The 16,164-nt window shown below is 44.7% G+C and overlaps 1 protein-coding gene across 1 annotated transcript in view; it reads left to right on the plus strand.

Moving 5' to 3' along the window:
- The window catches only part of cog3 (component of oligomeric golgi complex 3), an 11,753-nt gene extending 5,641 nt beyond the window's left edge, over nucleotides 1-6,112 (plus strand). The window contains exons 10-23 of the mRNA XM_053497445.1: nucleotides 42-168; nucleotides 415-506; nucleotides 1,058-1,197; nucleotides 1,300-1,460; nucleotides 1,826-1,928; nucleotides 2,207-2,298; nucleotides 2,405-2,494; nucleotides 2,769-2,889; nucleotides 3,611-3,699; nucleotides 3,809-3,943; nucleotides 4,084-4,159; nucleotides 4,278-4,405; nucleotides 4,630-4,728; nucleotides 5,616-6,112. Of these exons, the coding sequence (XP_053353420.1) occupies nucleotides 42-168; nucleotides 415-506; nucleotides 1,058-1,197; nucleotides 1,300-1,460; nucleotides 1,826-1,928; nucleotides 2,207-2,298; nucleotides 2,405-2,494; nucleotides 2,769-2,889; nucleotides 3,611-3,699; nucleotides 3,809-3,943; nucleotides 4,084-4,159; nucleotides 4,278-4,405; nucleotides 4,630-4,728; nucleotides 5,616-5,645 (1,483 nt within the window). The 3' untranslated portion in view covers nucleotides 5,646-6,112. The remainder of the gene's footprint in view (nucleotides 1-41; nucleotides 169-414; nucleotides 507-1,057; nucleotides 1,198-1,299; nucleotides 1,461-1,825; nucleotides 1,929-2,206; nucleotides 2,299-2,404; nucleotides 2,495-2,768; nucleotides 2,890-3,610; nucleotides 3,700-3,808; nucleotides 3,944-4,083; nucleotides 4,160-4,277; nucleotides 4,406-4,629; nucleotides 4,729-5,615) is intronic.
- Nucleotides 6,113-16,164: the final 10,052 nt, after the last annotated feature.

The raw sequence follows: 16,164 nt of genomic DNA on the forward strand, positions 1-16,164 counted from the left end.
TGTGTGTGTGTGTGTGTGTGTGTGTGTGTGTGTGTGATCAGGTATCAGCAGCTGCTGGATGACGTCCATCAGTGTTATCTGGATCAGAGAGAGCTTCTGCTCGCTCCCAGCATCAGGTCCACCATCACTGAGCTGACGGGACAGAACAACAAGGACCACTGCGCTCTAGTACACACACACACACACACACACACACACAGTCCAGAGCTTCACTATCACTTCATGCTTGTAGTTTATGATTTATTCCCACTGACACTTTGTTAGTTGTATTTATTGACAATAAATGAGCGCTGATGCTAAGTCTTTGCTCATGCTAGCTGCTGAAGGACAGTAAATACGACGAGTTTATTTACATTTGTGATGTTAGAGCTGACGGCTCGGTGTTCACTGTGTGTGTGTGTGTGTGTTGTTCAGGTGCGTAGTGGCTGTGCGTTCATGGTGCACGTGTGTCAGGACGAGCATCAGCTTTACAACGAGTTCTTCTCCAAGCCGACAGTCAAGCTGGAGTGAGTGAGGCCGCGCTGACGCTCTGAGCCGCGCTGACGCTCTGAGCCGCGTCTTTGTGTCGCCATGGTTACAGCCCGGGACTGAAACACACTGAACGGGGATTAGATATCACGGAAATTATAGCGCATCATACTGGCGTGTGTGTGTTTTACACGAGGCATGTTTGAGACAGACATGTGGTGACGTCACGCCTACCCCCTGACGTGTATTTATAACGAGGTCATGTGACACTGTAATTACACACAGATCAAATCTATCCCATCAATAGTGTCACGTCTGACGCACCGTAATCTAATCCAATGTATGGGTTTCACCGTAACCGGGGGGGTGAATATTTATGCACCGTTTCTGAATAATTGTACACCAGTTTAACCCCAGTGAAGTCCGTTTCAGGTCCAGGTTGTAACACTACACTGTGTAATAGTCCATAAGGGGGCGCTGTTTGCAGCCACATGGGGGGAGGGGCCAGTTGTCATGGTAACCAAAAGGGTTTGAGAATGAAGTGCATTTTTTTTTTTTATTTACTTTTTTTCTTTCTTTTTTTTGTCAGTGAGCTGCTGGAGAAGCTGTGCATGTCTCTGTACGACGTCCTGCGGCCGCTCATCATCCACGTGGTCCACCTGGAGACGCTGTCGGAGCTCTGCAGCATCCTGAAGAACGAGATGCTGGAGGACCACGTGCACAACAATGGTACGGGCTCTGATCCCCGAGCGCGGCTGGGCAGGCTGGGACTGCTGACCTAAAAGTGACGTGTGTGTGTGTGTGTGTGTGTGTGTGTGTGTGTGCGTGCAGCGGTGCAGTTGTGTGCGTTTGACACCGTGGTGAAACAGATGTTGGAGGACGTTCAGGAACGACTCGTCTACAGGACACACATCTACATTCAGACAGACATCAGCGGGTACAACCCGGCACTGGGAGACCTGGCCTACCCCGACAAACTGCAGATGATGGAGGTCTAATACACACACACACACACAGAGTAATTACTGTAATGACTAGACTTGTATAGGTAGTCGCTCACTTACGAATGAGCACGTTTGTAAGTCGGATTTGTTCTTACGTCGGACAAAGTGAGCCTTATACGCTTTTTACACGAATATTAATTATATAATACATCTGCTGCACTGCAGTGTCTTTTTTTTTTTTTTTTTTTTTTTTTTTTTGTACAACACGTGAGCCTCTTTCCCAATTATACCAGAAGGAGAACCGTGGTCCGTTCATTTCTGCGAAAATTCAGGACTCTAATGTTTGTAAGTTAGGGACTACCTGTACATCCCACGTCACTCAGGTGCTAAAACGTTGTGGTTTTATGTTTCAGAAAATCGCCCAGTCTCTGAAGGAGGAGCAGGTGAGACTCGACACCTCCTTCAGCGATGTCCATCTAGAGGACTCCGACTCCAGGAAGATCGGAAATACAGGAGGTGTGTTTTTATCAAAGAGACTCTGGACAAACCAACCTCCATTAAAAAAAACAAACAAACAAAAAAACATTTTTTTTTGAGCATTTTGCATGTGCTGGCCAGGGTGGCAGGGAGTGGCCAGACGGTCAGCCCGCCCAAAACTGTCTAATGAGTTCCAAGTTGAGCCATTTGAGGTGCTGTCAGTGCTGTGACCCATAATGCCATGCTGTGTCTCCTCTGTGTGGGCGGAGCTATTCATTATTAACAGTTTAACTTTTGGGTTCTTTCTCGACCACTAGGAGGCGTTTCTCCTGCTGATCTACACGGGATGTGGTACCCGACAGTCAGACGCACGTTACTGTGTTTATCGAAACTCTACCGCTGCATTGACGTGAGTCCACACACACACACACACACACACACACACACACACACATTCTCTGATCATTATAAGACTTGTATTTACACTTGGATGTGTGTTCGCTTCTCTCTGGCAGCGGGCGGTTTTTCAGGGTCTGTCCCAGGAGGCGCTGTCGGCCTGCATCGTGTCTCTACTTAAAGCTTCTGAGTTCATCCAGAAGAACAAGGTGAGGAGGAGGAGGAGGAGGCGCGGTCAGTGTTCCCCTAAAGCAGCCTCGTACACCCAGACATCTGGACCTTCTGATTAAACGCCCTCTTTACATACAGCGCTAGAGATATGCTGTCGTATTCAGGGTTATATAGACCATAAGCAGCTGTATGTGTAGTGTGGCGTGCGCAGCGTAATCGTTTGACCTCATCACCTCCATGCTTCCGCGTTAGCCGGCATTTTAATTATAATATTAGTTTGTTTATTTTATTTCGTATCCCTGCTTTCCCCAGACCCAGATCGACGCTCAGCTGTTCCTCATCAAGCACCTCCTGATTATGAGAGAGCAGATCGCACCGTTTCACACCGACTTCGCCATTAAAGAAATCTCACTGGACCTGAAGAAAACCAGAGGTGGGTGTGGTCACATAAATAAACAAACGTTGCAGAATGAGTTCGCGCAGTTTAAAGGCGTTTTGACGTTAGACACCATTGACTTGCGTCGCGCCCAGGAGCCGTTGTTTCCCGTCACCACCCGTGTTCTCTCTGATCACAATGAACCACCTTTTACTTTTCTTAAACCTTTAGATTAGACTTTTAACAACAGCCATATTGGGTGGTTGCCTAGCAACAGCCTTCTCTTAACTCTCCTCCACACATCATGCTTGAACTAAAGCAAGCTTCTTAGCTAAACGGATGTTTGTTTTTGGCGAAGTGTTGGTGCTGTTTAACATTGAGGAGAAGGAGCTCGACTCGAGCGGCTCCCGTCCTGTCTGTGTCTCAGAGGTCACGTGTCTAAACGCTTGTAGCTGTAATGCAAAAACAGCCAAACAACCCAACACACGTCTTAACAATACACAGAGTCAGGCAAAAAAATGTATACACACGTCAGGAAAAGGAAAAATAATATGATGTAAATCATATTAATATAATATTTCTAATATTATCTTATTATTATTATTATTATTATTGTAACATAACAAAGTTAGTATTCAAATATTTATTCAAGTTTTTCTTTTCCTGTGTATGAATGTTGTTGGCTGACTCTGTACATCTGAGTGCGTGCAAGCGTGCGTGCGCTCGCGTCGCTAACAGTGCTTTAGCGTAGCCTGATGTGATCCGCTGTTCCTCTCAGACGCTGCGTTTAAGATCCTGAACCCCAGAGCCGTGCCGAAATTCTTCCGTCTCAACAGCCACAACGCCATCCTGGAGTTCCTGCTCGAGGTACCGCGCTTCTCACTCCTGGGTTCACATTTATCTGAGTGTGATAGAGTTGGGTTCTCACAGAGTGTTTGTGTACACACACACACACACACACACACACACTCATTAGGGAACTCCAGAGATCAAAGAGCACTACATTGACTCGAAGAAGGACGTGGACCGACACCTGAAGTCCAGCTGTGAGCAGTTCATCCAGCAGCAGACCCGCATGTTCGTGGGAAATCTGGAGGAGTTTCTCACCAAGGTGGGTTTGAAATACATCACACACGCACACACGCGCACACACACACACACACACACACACACACACACACAAGAATGAAAAGTATGTGTACTTTTGACCACACCGTGTCTATGACTGACGTATGTCCGTACACGTGTTAGGTGACTGCGTTGAAGGCGATGGCGGTGGGAGGAGGGCCGAACTACCAGCTCTCCCAGCAGCCCTGGGCTCAGCCTGGTGCGTGTGACGTCATCATCTGTGTATCACGTTACTGTACGAGTGTGTTCTCTATCTGTCTGTGGTGACCTGTTCTCTGTGTGTGTGTGTGTGTGTGTGTGTGTGTGTGTGTGTGTAGCTAAGATCAACGACCTGGTGATGTCCACGTATCGCGTGATGAAGACTAAACTGCCTCAGACGTTACAGAGCATGACGCTGTACCTGGCGAACCGAGACACCGAGTTCATCCTGTTCAAACCCGTCAGGGTGAGACGCACGTTTTTTTTCACGTGTTCACATCACTCAGTACCAGTCCCTGTGTTTCCGCATCGTTGTATTGATAAGTAAACTTAAACACTGCTTTCTGACCGGCCGGAGCTCTGACTATCACACACCATCGCTTCTTACGTAAACGTGTGTTAACGTCTTAAATGGCGTGTTCTTAAATGGCGTGTTCACGATCCATGGTGCTGTGATCCTGTGTTCTTTAGAATAACATCCAGCAGATGTTCACGAAGCTCCACAAACTGCTGCAGGAGGAGTACAGCGGGGAGGACCTGCAGATCATCGCCTGTCCCTCCATGGAACAGGTGTGTGTGTGTGTGTGTGTGTGTGTGTGTGTGTGTGTGTGTGTGTGTGTGTGTGTGTGAGAGAGAGTGCGCCCGTGTGTGTACATACAAGACTTAATTGTAATGGGTTAGACTGAGAGACAGACGTTCGTCTCCCCAGTCAGACGGAGCGTCTCCTCCTGTCTGGGTCTCGATGCACCGAACCTGATCCGGGATCAGCCTTCAGTTAGTCAGCTCCTGCTTAATAACGCACCACGTGGCAACCCGAGGATCCCAGACAGAGAGAGAGAGATGGACATATCGAAAGAATGAGACACAGACAGGTGAAAAGAGAGAGGGGTGGAGAATGACAGCGACTAAAACTAATGGAAAGAAAAAGATGGAGAGAAACAGACAGGTAGAAAGAGAGAGGCACAGACGGAGGGCTACATGGTGTAAATAGGTGGGGAGAGAGACAGGTGGGGAGAGAGACAGGTGGGGAGAGAGACAGGTGGGGAGAGAGACAGGTGGGGAGAGAGACAGGTGGGGAGAGAGACAGGTGGGGAGAGAGACAGGTGGGAAGAGAGAGGGAGAGAGACAGGTGGGAAGAGAGACAGGTGGGAGAGAGAGGAAGAGAGACAGGTGGGGAGAGAGAGGGAGAGAGACAGGTGGGGAGAGAGACAGGTGGGGAGAGAGACAGGTGGGGAGAGAGACAGGTGGGGAGAGAGACAGGTGGGGAGAGAGGAAGAGAGACAGGTGGGGAGAGAGACATGTGGGGAGAGAGAGGAAGAGAGACAGGTGGGGAGAGAGACATGTGGGGAGAGAGAGGGAGAGAGACAGGTGGGGAGAGAGACAGGTGGGGAGAGAGACAGGTGGGGAGAGAGAGGGAGAGACAGGTGATATTCAGGTATGTTGTCTCTGTGTTGCAGATCAACCTGTTGCTGTCGGTGAGTAAGTAGAGGAGACGTGCGCGCGCTGGATGGAGGTGAGGAGGACCGCGAGCTCGTCCCCAGCGCAGGACGGGAGGATGAACCTGTTACACACCGCGTCTCACTTTTACACTAACACGTTTGTATATAAACAGGAACTGGAGCAGTGAGCTGCTGTAACGTCCTACTGTAGACACACACACACACACACACACACACTTTCCGGGGGAACAGGGCGCTTCGTGTACAGGTCCAGAGTCCAGAGCAGCGCCTCGTCCTGTTTCCATGGAAACGGTGTGTCACCACACTGCCGTCTCTCCTCCTGGCGCCTGAGCGTGTGTCGTGAGGAGTGCAGGAGCAGAGTGCATTGTGGGAGGTCAGATTTTTATTAGTGTGTTAAGTTTTTATAATATATTGTGATGAATGTAAATGTACAGATCGAAGCTCACACTGATGTTTATTCTCCACACAAAGTTAATAAACCGACAAGACGACAACGGTGTGTTTCTAATGTGTGTGTGTGTGTGAGAGGGACTGTGTATGGGGTGTTTATAATGTGTGTGTGTGTGTGAGGAACTGTGTATGGGGTGTTTATAATGTGTGTGTGAGGAACTGTGTATGGGGTGTTTATAATGTGTGTGTGTGAGAGGGACTGTGTATGGGGTGTTTATAATGTGTGTGTGTGAGAGGGACTGTGTATGGGGTGTTTATAATGTGTGTGTGTGAGAGTGACTGTGTATGGGGTGTTTATAATGTGTGTGTGTGAGAGAGGGACTGTGTATGGGGTGTTTATAATGTGTGTGTGTGTGTGAGAGGGACTGTGTATGGGGTGTTTATAATGTGTGTGTGTGAGAGGGACTGTGTATGGGGTGTTTATAATGTGTGTGTGTGTAAGGAACTGTGTATGGGGTGTTTATAATGTGTGTGTGTGTAAGGAACTGTGTATGGGGTGTTTATAATGTGTGTGTGTGAGAGGAACTGTGTATGGGGTGTTTATAATGTGTGTGTGTGAGAGGAACTGTGTATGGGGTGTTTATAATGTGTGTGTGTGAGAGGGACTGTGTATGGGGTGTTTATAATGTGTGTGTGTGAGAGGAACTGTGTATGGGGTGTTTATAATGTGTGTGTGTGAGAGGAACTGTGTATGGGGTGTTTATAATGTGTGTGTGTGAGAGGAACTGTGTATGGGGTGTTTATAATGTGTGTGTGTGAGAGGAACTGTGTATGGGGTGTTTATAATGTGTGTGTGTGAGAGGGACTGTGTATGGGGTGTTTATAATGTGTGTGTGTGAGAGGAACTGTGTATGGGGTGTTTATAATGTGTGTGTGTGAGAGGAACTGTGTATGGGGTGTTTATAATGTGTGTGTGTGTGAGAGGGACTGTGTATGGGGTGTTTATAATGTGTGTGTGTGTGAGAGGGACTGTGTATGGGGTGTTTATAATGTGTGTGTGTGAGAGGGACTGTGTATGGGGTGTTTATAATGTGTGTGTGTGTGAGAGGGACTGTTTATGGGGTGTTTATAATGTGTGTGTGTGTGAGGAACTGTGTATGGGGTGTTTATAATGTGTGTGTGTGTAAGGAACTGTGTATGGGGTGTTTATAATGTGTGTGTGTGAGAGGGACTGTGTATGGGGTGTTTATAATGTGTGTGTGTGAGAGGGACTGTGTATGGGGTGTTTATAATGTGTGTGTGTGTGAGAGGGACTGTGTATGGGGTGTTTATAATGTGTGTGTGTGAGAGGGACTGTGTATGGGGTGTTTATAATGTGTGTGTGTGAGAGGAACTGTGTATGGGGTGTTTATAATGTGTGTGTGTGAGAGGAACTGTGTATGGGGTGTTTATAATGTGTGTGTGTGAGAGGGACTGTGTATGGGGTGTTTATAATGTGTGTGTGTGTAAGGAACTGTGTATGGGGTGTTTATAATGTGTGTGTGTGTAAGGAACTGTGTATGGGGTGTTTATAATGTGTGTGTGTGAGAGGGACTGTGTATGGGGTGTTTATAATGTGTGTGTGTGAGAGGGACTGTGTATGGGGTGTTTATAATGTGTGTGTGTGAGAGGGACTGTGTATGGGGTGTTTATAATGTGTGTGTGTGTAAGGAACTGTGTATGGGGTGTTTATAATGTGTGTGTGTGTAAGGAACTGTGTATGGGGTGTTTATAATGTGTGTGTGTGAGAGGGACTGTGTATGGGGTGTTTATAATGTGTGTGTGTGAGAGGAACTGTGTATGGGGTGTTTATAATGTGTGTGTGTGAGAGGGACTGTGTATGGGGTGTTTATAATGTGTGTGTGTGAGAGGGACTGTGTATGGGGTGTTTATAATGTGTGTGTGTGAGAGGAACTGTGTATGGGGTGTTTATAATGTGTGTGTGTGTGAGAGGAACTGTGTATGGGGTGTTTATAATGTGTGTGTGTGTGTGAGAGGGACTGTGTATGGGGTGTTTATAATGTGTGTGTGTGAGAGGAACTGTGTATGGGGTGTTTATAATGTGTGTGTGTGAGAGGGACTGTGTATGGGGTGTTTATAATGTGTGTGTGTGAGAGGGACTGTGTATGGGGTGTTTATAATGTGTGTGTGTGTGTGAGAGGGACTGTGTATGGGGTGTTTATAATGTGTGTGTGTGTGTGAGAGGGACTGTGTATGGGGTGTTTATAATGTGTGTGTGTGTGAGAGGGACTGTGTATGGGGTGTTTATAATGTGTGTGTGTGTGAGAGGGACTGTGTATGGGGTGTTTATAATGTGTGTGTGTGTGAGAGGGACTGTGTATGGGGTGTTTATAATGTGTGTGTGTGTGAGAGGGACTGTGTATGGGGTGTTTATAATGTGTGTGTGTGAGAGGGACTGTGTATGGGGTGTTTATAATGTGTGTGTGTGTGAGAGGGACTGTGTATGGGGTGTTTATAATGTGTGTGTGTGTAAGGAACTGTGTATGGGGTGTTTATAATGTGTGTGTGTGAGAGGGACTGTGTATGGGGTGTTTATAATGTGTGTGTGTAAGAGGGACTGTGTATGGGGTGTTTATAATGTGTGTGTGTGAGAGGAACTGTGTATGGGGTGTTTATAATGTGTGTGTGTGAGAGGGACTGTGTATGGGGTGTTTATAATGTGTGTGTGTGAGAGGGACTGTGTATGGGGTGTTTATAATGTGTGTGTGTGTGAGAGGGACTGTGTATGGGGTGTTTATAATGTGTGTGTGTGTGTGAGAGGGACTGTGTATGGGGTGTTTATAATGTGTGTGTGTGAGAGGGACTGTGTATGGGGTGTTTATAATGTGTGTGTGTGAGAGGGACTGTGTATGGGGTGTTTATAATGTGTGTGTGTGAGAGGAACTGTGTATGGGGTGTTTATAATGTGTGTGTGTGTGAGGAACTGTGTATGGGGTGTTTATAATGTGTGTGTGTGTGAGAGGAACTGTGTATGGGGTGTTTATAATGTGTGTGTGTGTGTGAGAGGGACTGTGTATGGGGTGTTTATAATGTGTGTGTGTGTGAGAGGGACTGTGTATGGGGTGTTTATAATGTGTGTGTGTGTGAGAGGGACTGTGTATGGGGTGTTTATAATGTGTGTGTGTGTGAGAGGGACTGTGTATGGGGTGTTTATAATGTGTGTGTGTGAGAGGAACTGTGTATGGGGTGTTTATAATGTGTGTGTGCGAGAGGAACTGTGTATGGGGTGTTTATAATGTGTGTGTGTGTGAGGAACTGTGTATGGGGTGTTTATAATGTGTGTGTGTGTGAGAGGGACTGTGTATGGGGTGTTTATAATGTGTGTGTGTGTGTGAGAGGGACTGTGTATGGGGTGTTTATAACGTGTGTGTGTGAGAGGGACTGTGTATGGGGTGTTTATAATGTGTGTGTGTGTAAGGAACTGTGTATGGGGTGTTTATAATGTGTGTGTGTGTAAGGAACTGTGTATGGGGTGTTTATAATGTGTGTGTGTGAGAGGAACTGTGTATGGGGTGTTTATAATGTGTGTGTGTGAGAGGAACTGTGTATGGGGTGTTTATAATGTGTGTGTGTGAGAGGAACTGTGTATGGGGTGTTTATAATGTGTGTGTGTGAGAGGGACTGTGTATGGGGTGTTTATAATGTGTGTGTGTGAGAGGGACTGTGTATGGGGTGTTTATAATGTGTGTGTGTGAGAGGGACTGTGTATGGGGTGTTTATAATGTGTGTGTGTGAGAGGGACTGTGTATGGGGTGTTTATAATGTGTGTGTGTGTGTGAGAGGGACTGTGTATGGGGTGTTTATAATGTGTGTGTGTGAGAGGGACTGTGTATGGGGTGTTTATAATGTGTGTGTGTGAGAGGAACTGTGTATGGGGTGTTTATAATGTGTGTGTGTGAGAGGGACTGTGTATGGGGTGTTTATAATGTGTGTGTGTGAGAGGGACTGTGTATGGGGTGTTTATAATGTGTGTGTGTGAGAGGAACTGTGTATGGGGTGTTTATAATGTGTGTGTGTGAGAGGGACTGTGTATGGGGTGTTTATAATGTGTGTGTGTGAGAGGAACTGTGTATGGGGTGTTTATAATGTGTGTGTGTGAGAGGAACTGTGTATGGGGTGTTTATAATGTGTGTGTGTGAGAGGAACTGTGTATGGGGTGTTTATAATGTGTGTGTGTGAGAGGAACTGTGTATGGGGTGTTTATAATGTGTGTGTGTGAGAGGGACTGTGTATGGGGTGTTTATAATGTGTGTGTGTGAGAGGAACTGTGTATGGGGTGTTTATAATGTGTGTGTGTGAGAGGGACTGTGTATGGGGTGTTTATAATGTGTGTGTGTGAGAGGGACTGTGTATGGGGTGTTTATAATGTGTGTGTGTGTGTGAGAGGGACTGTGTATGGGGTGTTTATAATGTGTGTGTGTGAGAGGGACTGTGTATGGGGTGTTTATAATGTGTGTGTGTGAGAGGGACTGTGTATGGGGTGTTTATAATGTGTGTGTGTGAGAGGGACTGTGTATGGGGTGTTTATAATGTGTGTGTGTGTGAGAGGGACTGTGTATGGGGTGTTTATAATGTGTGTGTGTGAGAGGGACTGTGTATGGGGTGTTTATAATGTGTGTGTTGTTTTTAAAGGACACGTCGGTTATGAATCATCAGTTACACACTTTGATCTCATTCATGTTTAAATCACTTTACTTCTGTCCCTGTGTGTGTGTGTGTCTTTTTTTTCTCTCCATCTGTCTGTCACATAGTCTTTCTTTATCTGTCCACCTGTCTCTAAGTGGCTTTATACGCCTGTCCCTCTGACAGACGACTCATTTCAATCAAGATCTTTTCCAAGTCATGAAAATGTTTTTAATTAATCAACATTAGATCATGTTTAATTATATTTTAGGATTTGATACGTTCCAGAAATATCAGTTCTCACCAAGGGTGCTTTTACACCTGTACGCTTTAGTAGGTTTAAATTAACCTCTAGTTCAGTCATCTGGTGTGAGCACAAAGCAACCGCACCGAGACCCGAGAACCAGGTGGTCGGATCATTAGAAATATTGCAGCATAGTTATAAGCTGATTCAGTTCAATCTTATTTGTATAGTGTTTTTAACAGTGATGATTGCTGCAAAGCATCTTTACAGAATCAACAGAAAGTTATGTAAGTGTGTATGAAATGTGTATGAATCAGAATGATCTGCTCATCCCTGATGAACATGACGGGGGGAAAACTCCATGATGAGATGGTAATAAGAAGAAACCCTGAGAGGAACCAGACTCAACAGGGAACCCATCCTCATCTGGCTCATCCTCCAGAGGGCAGAGGGGGTCTGGATCACTGGCAGCTCAGAGACGTGTGTAGTGAGAGTGAGAGAGACAGTGAGAGAAGAAGAGGAGAGATGGCAGTTAGGTCTGGTCACAGTCACACAATGTATAATGTGAATGTATATTAACTGTAGAGTGCAAGCAGAGACTCCGGCAGGACTAACTATGACATCATAACTAAAAGGGAGGAGCCAGAGGGAAACACAGACATGAGGGGGAACTGGGATGTAAAGTGACCAATCACCTCACCGTCAACAAACCTGAGTGATCAATGAGAGTGAGGAAGACAGCATCCAAACATACCAGTTCACCATAATACTCTACGTCCATGAGTCCCCCAGATCTGCTCCTTTACCTAAGGCTAATCTATTTATAAAAATGCTTGGCTAAATAAATAGGTTTTTAGCCTGGACTTAAACACTGAGACTGTGTCTGAATTTTTAAGCAATTCCATAAGGAAGTGTGTCCTCTAATAAAGAGGAGACTGGTTTCAGTCCTCCAGGACCAAGGTTCTACAAACAACATAAATTGCTATTAAGTTACTTCTGGCTTCAGTAAAAATGAAACTAATGTTGTGATATGTTGCTAGCGTTACCTTTAATAACCAGCGGTGTTTAGCTAAATGAAATTCATTCGTGCTTATCTGAAGTCAGAGATGGCTTAGTCTTAGTCTTGCTAGCTAGAATTTCCTCCAATAAAATGAGCCAAAATACAGCTAGTGTTCGCTCTGTTAGCTCGTTTTACTTCTGTGAAAATGGAACCAGCGTTACCAAATTCATCAGGCTAAAGTTAAGCTTAAATGCCAGCATTACTCAAAGTTGCGTTTGATAACTAGCTAAACAAACCCTGTATCGCTACAGCATGGCTAGCTTTTAATATACGGGTTTCCATGTATATCAGGTTTCAGGTTTATCTGATCTAAGTATATTTTTAAAAGAATGTTTTAGTATTTTTATACGACCTCCACGTCCCTGGTGTAAATTCTCAGGATGTAGTTGGCGGACTGTAATAACCGAGTGCTGTACATGTTTTAATTACAGCGCGTGATACACTACATGGTTTTCCTCTTCTCCTCTTGTTGTTTATGTATAAACCATGATGTACACACACCGGTCGAGTTTTTATTTCTCCACCACTGTCTGGTTCTGTTTCTTCTAATCGGGTGAAATTTGGATTAGATCAGCGAGCCGGCAGTCATGTGTGAGTCATCATCACTTATATAACACCGATCTGCTCTCATAGTCTTCCTGTCTCTCTGTTTTTACTTAGTTCTCTCAATCTGCCAAGGAGCTGAGGCCAGAAATGCAAAATATAGTGAACTGTAAAGAGAAGCAGCGAGAGGGTGATGAGGAACAAATCAGCAAGACTTTCCAGGTCTTACATATATATATATATATATATATATACACACACACGAATTAAAGAACATCGAGACGTTATTTCAAGTAGAAACGAGAAACTAGCGCACTGTTTTAACAAAACAACTTTTTAAGATGGTTTTTGATTTAAGACGCTGTTGTTGGACAGCTACACCTCCGCATGCGGCTGTGCTTAAATTCCAGTCGTAAGGGTTTTCACAGGTCTCCCTTGGCTTCAGTCAGTCCCCTCACGCTGGCATACGGGGTAGAGGCGGCTGTTGTGTAGGGGAATGTGTGTGACGTGATTAGCCGCTGGCGTACACCGTGCAGCTGTCCCCTCTGGTTTGGAGGAGGATGAAGCCCAGCAGTGCATACGGTTAATTACGCCTTTCCTCCTTTAAGGCCTGTGCGTTTCCCAACAATCCAAGAGAGAGAATAAATGTATCCTATAACGATCCCTCTCTCTAACTGTCTGTCTGTGTCTGTCTGTCTGTCTGTCTGTCTGTCTCTGTGTGTGTGTCTCTCTCACTGTCTCTCTCTCTCTGTGTCTGTCTCTCACTGTCTCTCTCTGTGTGTCTGTCTCTCTCTTTGTCTATCTGTCTCTCTCTGTCCGTCTGTCTTTCTCTCACTGTCTCTCTTTCTCTGTCTTTCTCTCACTGTCTGTCACTCACTGTCTCTTACTGTTTCTCTGTCTGTCTGTCTGTCTCTCACTCTCTCTCTCTGTCTCTCTGTCCATCTCTCACTGTCTCTCTCTTTGTTTCGCACTCTGTCTGTCTGTCTCTCACTGTCTCTCTCTGTCTGTCTCAAATTCAAATCAAATTCAAATTCAAATTTTGTCACATACACAAACATACACAGTACGAAATGTAGTGAAATGCATTATACGACTGCCATTGACCCTAAAAGAGAGTTAAATTTTACAAATAAGAAATAAATATGAATAAAAGAAATACGATAGAAATTAAATTAAAAAATTAAATTAAACTAGGAAAAATAGAACTAAAAATAAAAATAGAAATGTGCTAGGAAAAAATAGAACTAAAAATAAAAATAGAAATATGATGTACAAAATAGAAATATACTGTGCAAATTGAAATATACTGTGCTGTGTGTGCAAATATGCATAGAACAAAGTGTCTTAGTGCAGAGGTTATTAAAGTGTCTTTGTGCACTGGTCCAGGATGTAAACGTAAAACTGTAAAATGTAGTGTAGTTGTGAAGGTAGGTGTGCAAAGTTATTAAAGTGTCTTTGTGCAATGGTCCAGGATGTAACGTACGACATGTAGTGTATATATGAAGGAAGGTGAGCGTGTAATTGTCCATAGTGTTCATGGATGTAAGAAGATTGATAGATTTGATCAATTATGAAAAAGATGAAAATATTGTGTAGTTCTGCATAGTGGTGTGGTTGTGGTTGAGAGACCTTATCGCCTGCGGGAAGGAGCTCCTCCTCAGTCTCTCTGTGTTGGCCTTCAAGGAACGGAATCGCTTCCCAGACCGCAACAGAGTAAACAGTCCGTTATTGGGGTGGCTGAGACAGTGTCTCTCACTGTTTCTCTTTCTGTCTGTTTGTCTCTCTCTGTCTGTCTGTCTCTCACTGTCTCTTTTTGTCTTTCTCTCACTGTCTCTCTGTCTCTCACTCTCTCTGTTTAGCTCTCTTTCTCTGTTTGTCTGTCAATGTCTCTCTTTCTGTCTGTTTGCCTCTCACTGTCTTTCTCTCTATCTGTCTCTCACTGTCTCTCTCTGTGTCTGTCTGTCTCTGTCTGTCTGTCTCTCAATGTCTCTCTTTCTGTCTGTTTGCCTCTCACTGTTTCTCTCTCTCTCTGTGTCTGTCTCTCATGGTCTCTCTCTGTCGGTCTCTCTCTCTCTCTGTCTGTCTCTCACGGTCTCTCTCTCTGTGTTTCTGTCTCTCTCTCTGTGTCTGTCTGTCTCTCAGTGCTCCACAGTGTTGATTCTTCTCTACACAATCCTACACTGTCCTGACATCCTGTGCTCTGATTATATTACATCACATCACCAGACCTGCCAATCTTTACACGTTTTGCCAGAGTCACTCCACAGTTTAACATCGTACACAGAACGAGCAGTCCTCTCCTCCACAATAATCCTGGAGACAAATCAATCGACATATTAATCTGGAACCACCAATTCAATGCAAACTGTGAAGTGGATTTTTTTGGTGCTGTCTTTCCAGTGTATATTTAATATAAAACTACTTTCTTTTAAAAGATTAGCTTTTAATTAGTGTGTTTAGTTTGCTTTGGGCTCACTGGCATGTTTCGTTTACATTATGTTTCTGTTTATATATTTTTTTTTAATTCTCAAAAGATGTTCAAGTCAAACTGGGACTTTTGATTGCACAGAAAAACAGAACACAGTCTTGAGAGTAAAAACTGCCTTTATTTCTCTCTATCATCCCCTGATACACTAATGCACTTATCCCAGTGTTTCATTAGTGCTTGGACACCATCAAGGTAGAAGGTTACACCGGAGCCACGTCTGAAACGCTGGCCTCCCTGGAACCCCTTTAAGTACATTACAATAAAATAAATAAAAAATGTAAAACACTAAGATCGTGAGAGAGCCCCTGTAGGGTAGTGATGATCAAAAGAAGCTTTGGATTTGGACCCTGTTCAGTATTTCGGTGGACTAAACCAAAAACCTGAAAAAGAAAAAAATGGCCAATAAACTGACTGTATATTTTTTTTCCTTTGTATAATCCATCCATCATTTCCACGTCTGTAGCTTCCATCCAGGGATTTACTCTTTTTTTCTCTTTCAGAACTCCCCTTCTTCTGTTGTTTTGATATCATTTATTGTCCCACAGGGAAAATGTGCCACGGGGAAAAGTGCTCCATTTGGCAGCTCCGGCAAAACACATCAATAAAAGGCAACAGGCAATTCAGTGCAGGGACAATTCAACAGCGCGTGCAACATCCGAAACACAATGATACCGCAACTCCATTTGCAAAAATGAATATTGCACATTTCACATGCAAGGGTTAATACTGCACCAGAATAAACACACACAAAGATAAAACCCTGGGTTTTGGGATGCTCATGTTTGTGTGCATAAAATACAAGAATCAAAAAACATAAATAAGTAGCAATGAATAATGATATAAATGACAACGTGGCTCAGTTGAGCTGTATTAAACGCTTGGAGTGGTTGTTTATGGAGTAATGTGATGGACGTGGGGACTCGAGAGAGTTTGGACCGGTTCAAACCAGTTCGTATTCTAAGTGTAGTGTGTGTGTGTGTGTGTGAAAACGATCTTGCAAGGATTAATGTGTAAGTTTGACAACAATTTCCTCATATAAGGAGCGAAGGGACGGACAGTGTCTCCTCAGTGCTGTGTCCACCAGGCTGTCGGGACGATTACAGCCGGGCCGTGAGGTCGGCTCACCGGGCCGTGAGCA

Source organism: Clarias gariepinus, chromosome 5 (assembly GCF_024256425.1).
Source record: "Clarias gariepinus isolate MV-2021 ecotype Netherlands chromosome 5, CGAR_prim_01v2, whole genome shotgun sequence".
NCBI lineage: Eukaryota > Metazoa > Chordata > Actinopteri > Siluriformes > Clariidae > Clarias > Clarias gariepinus.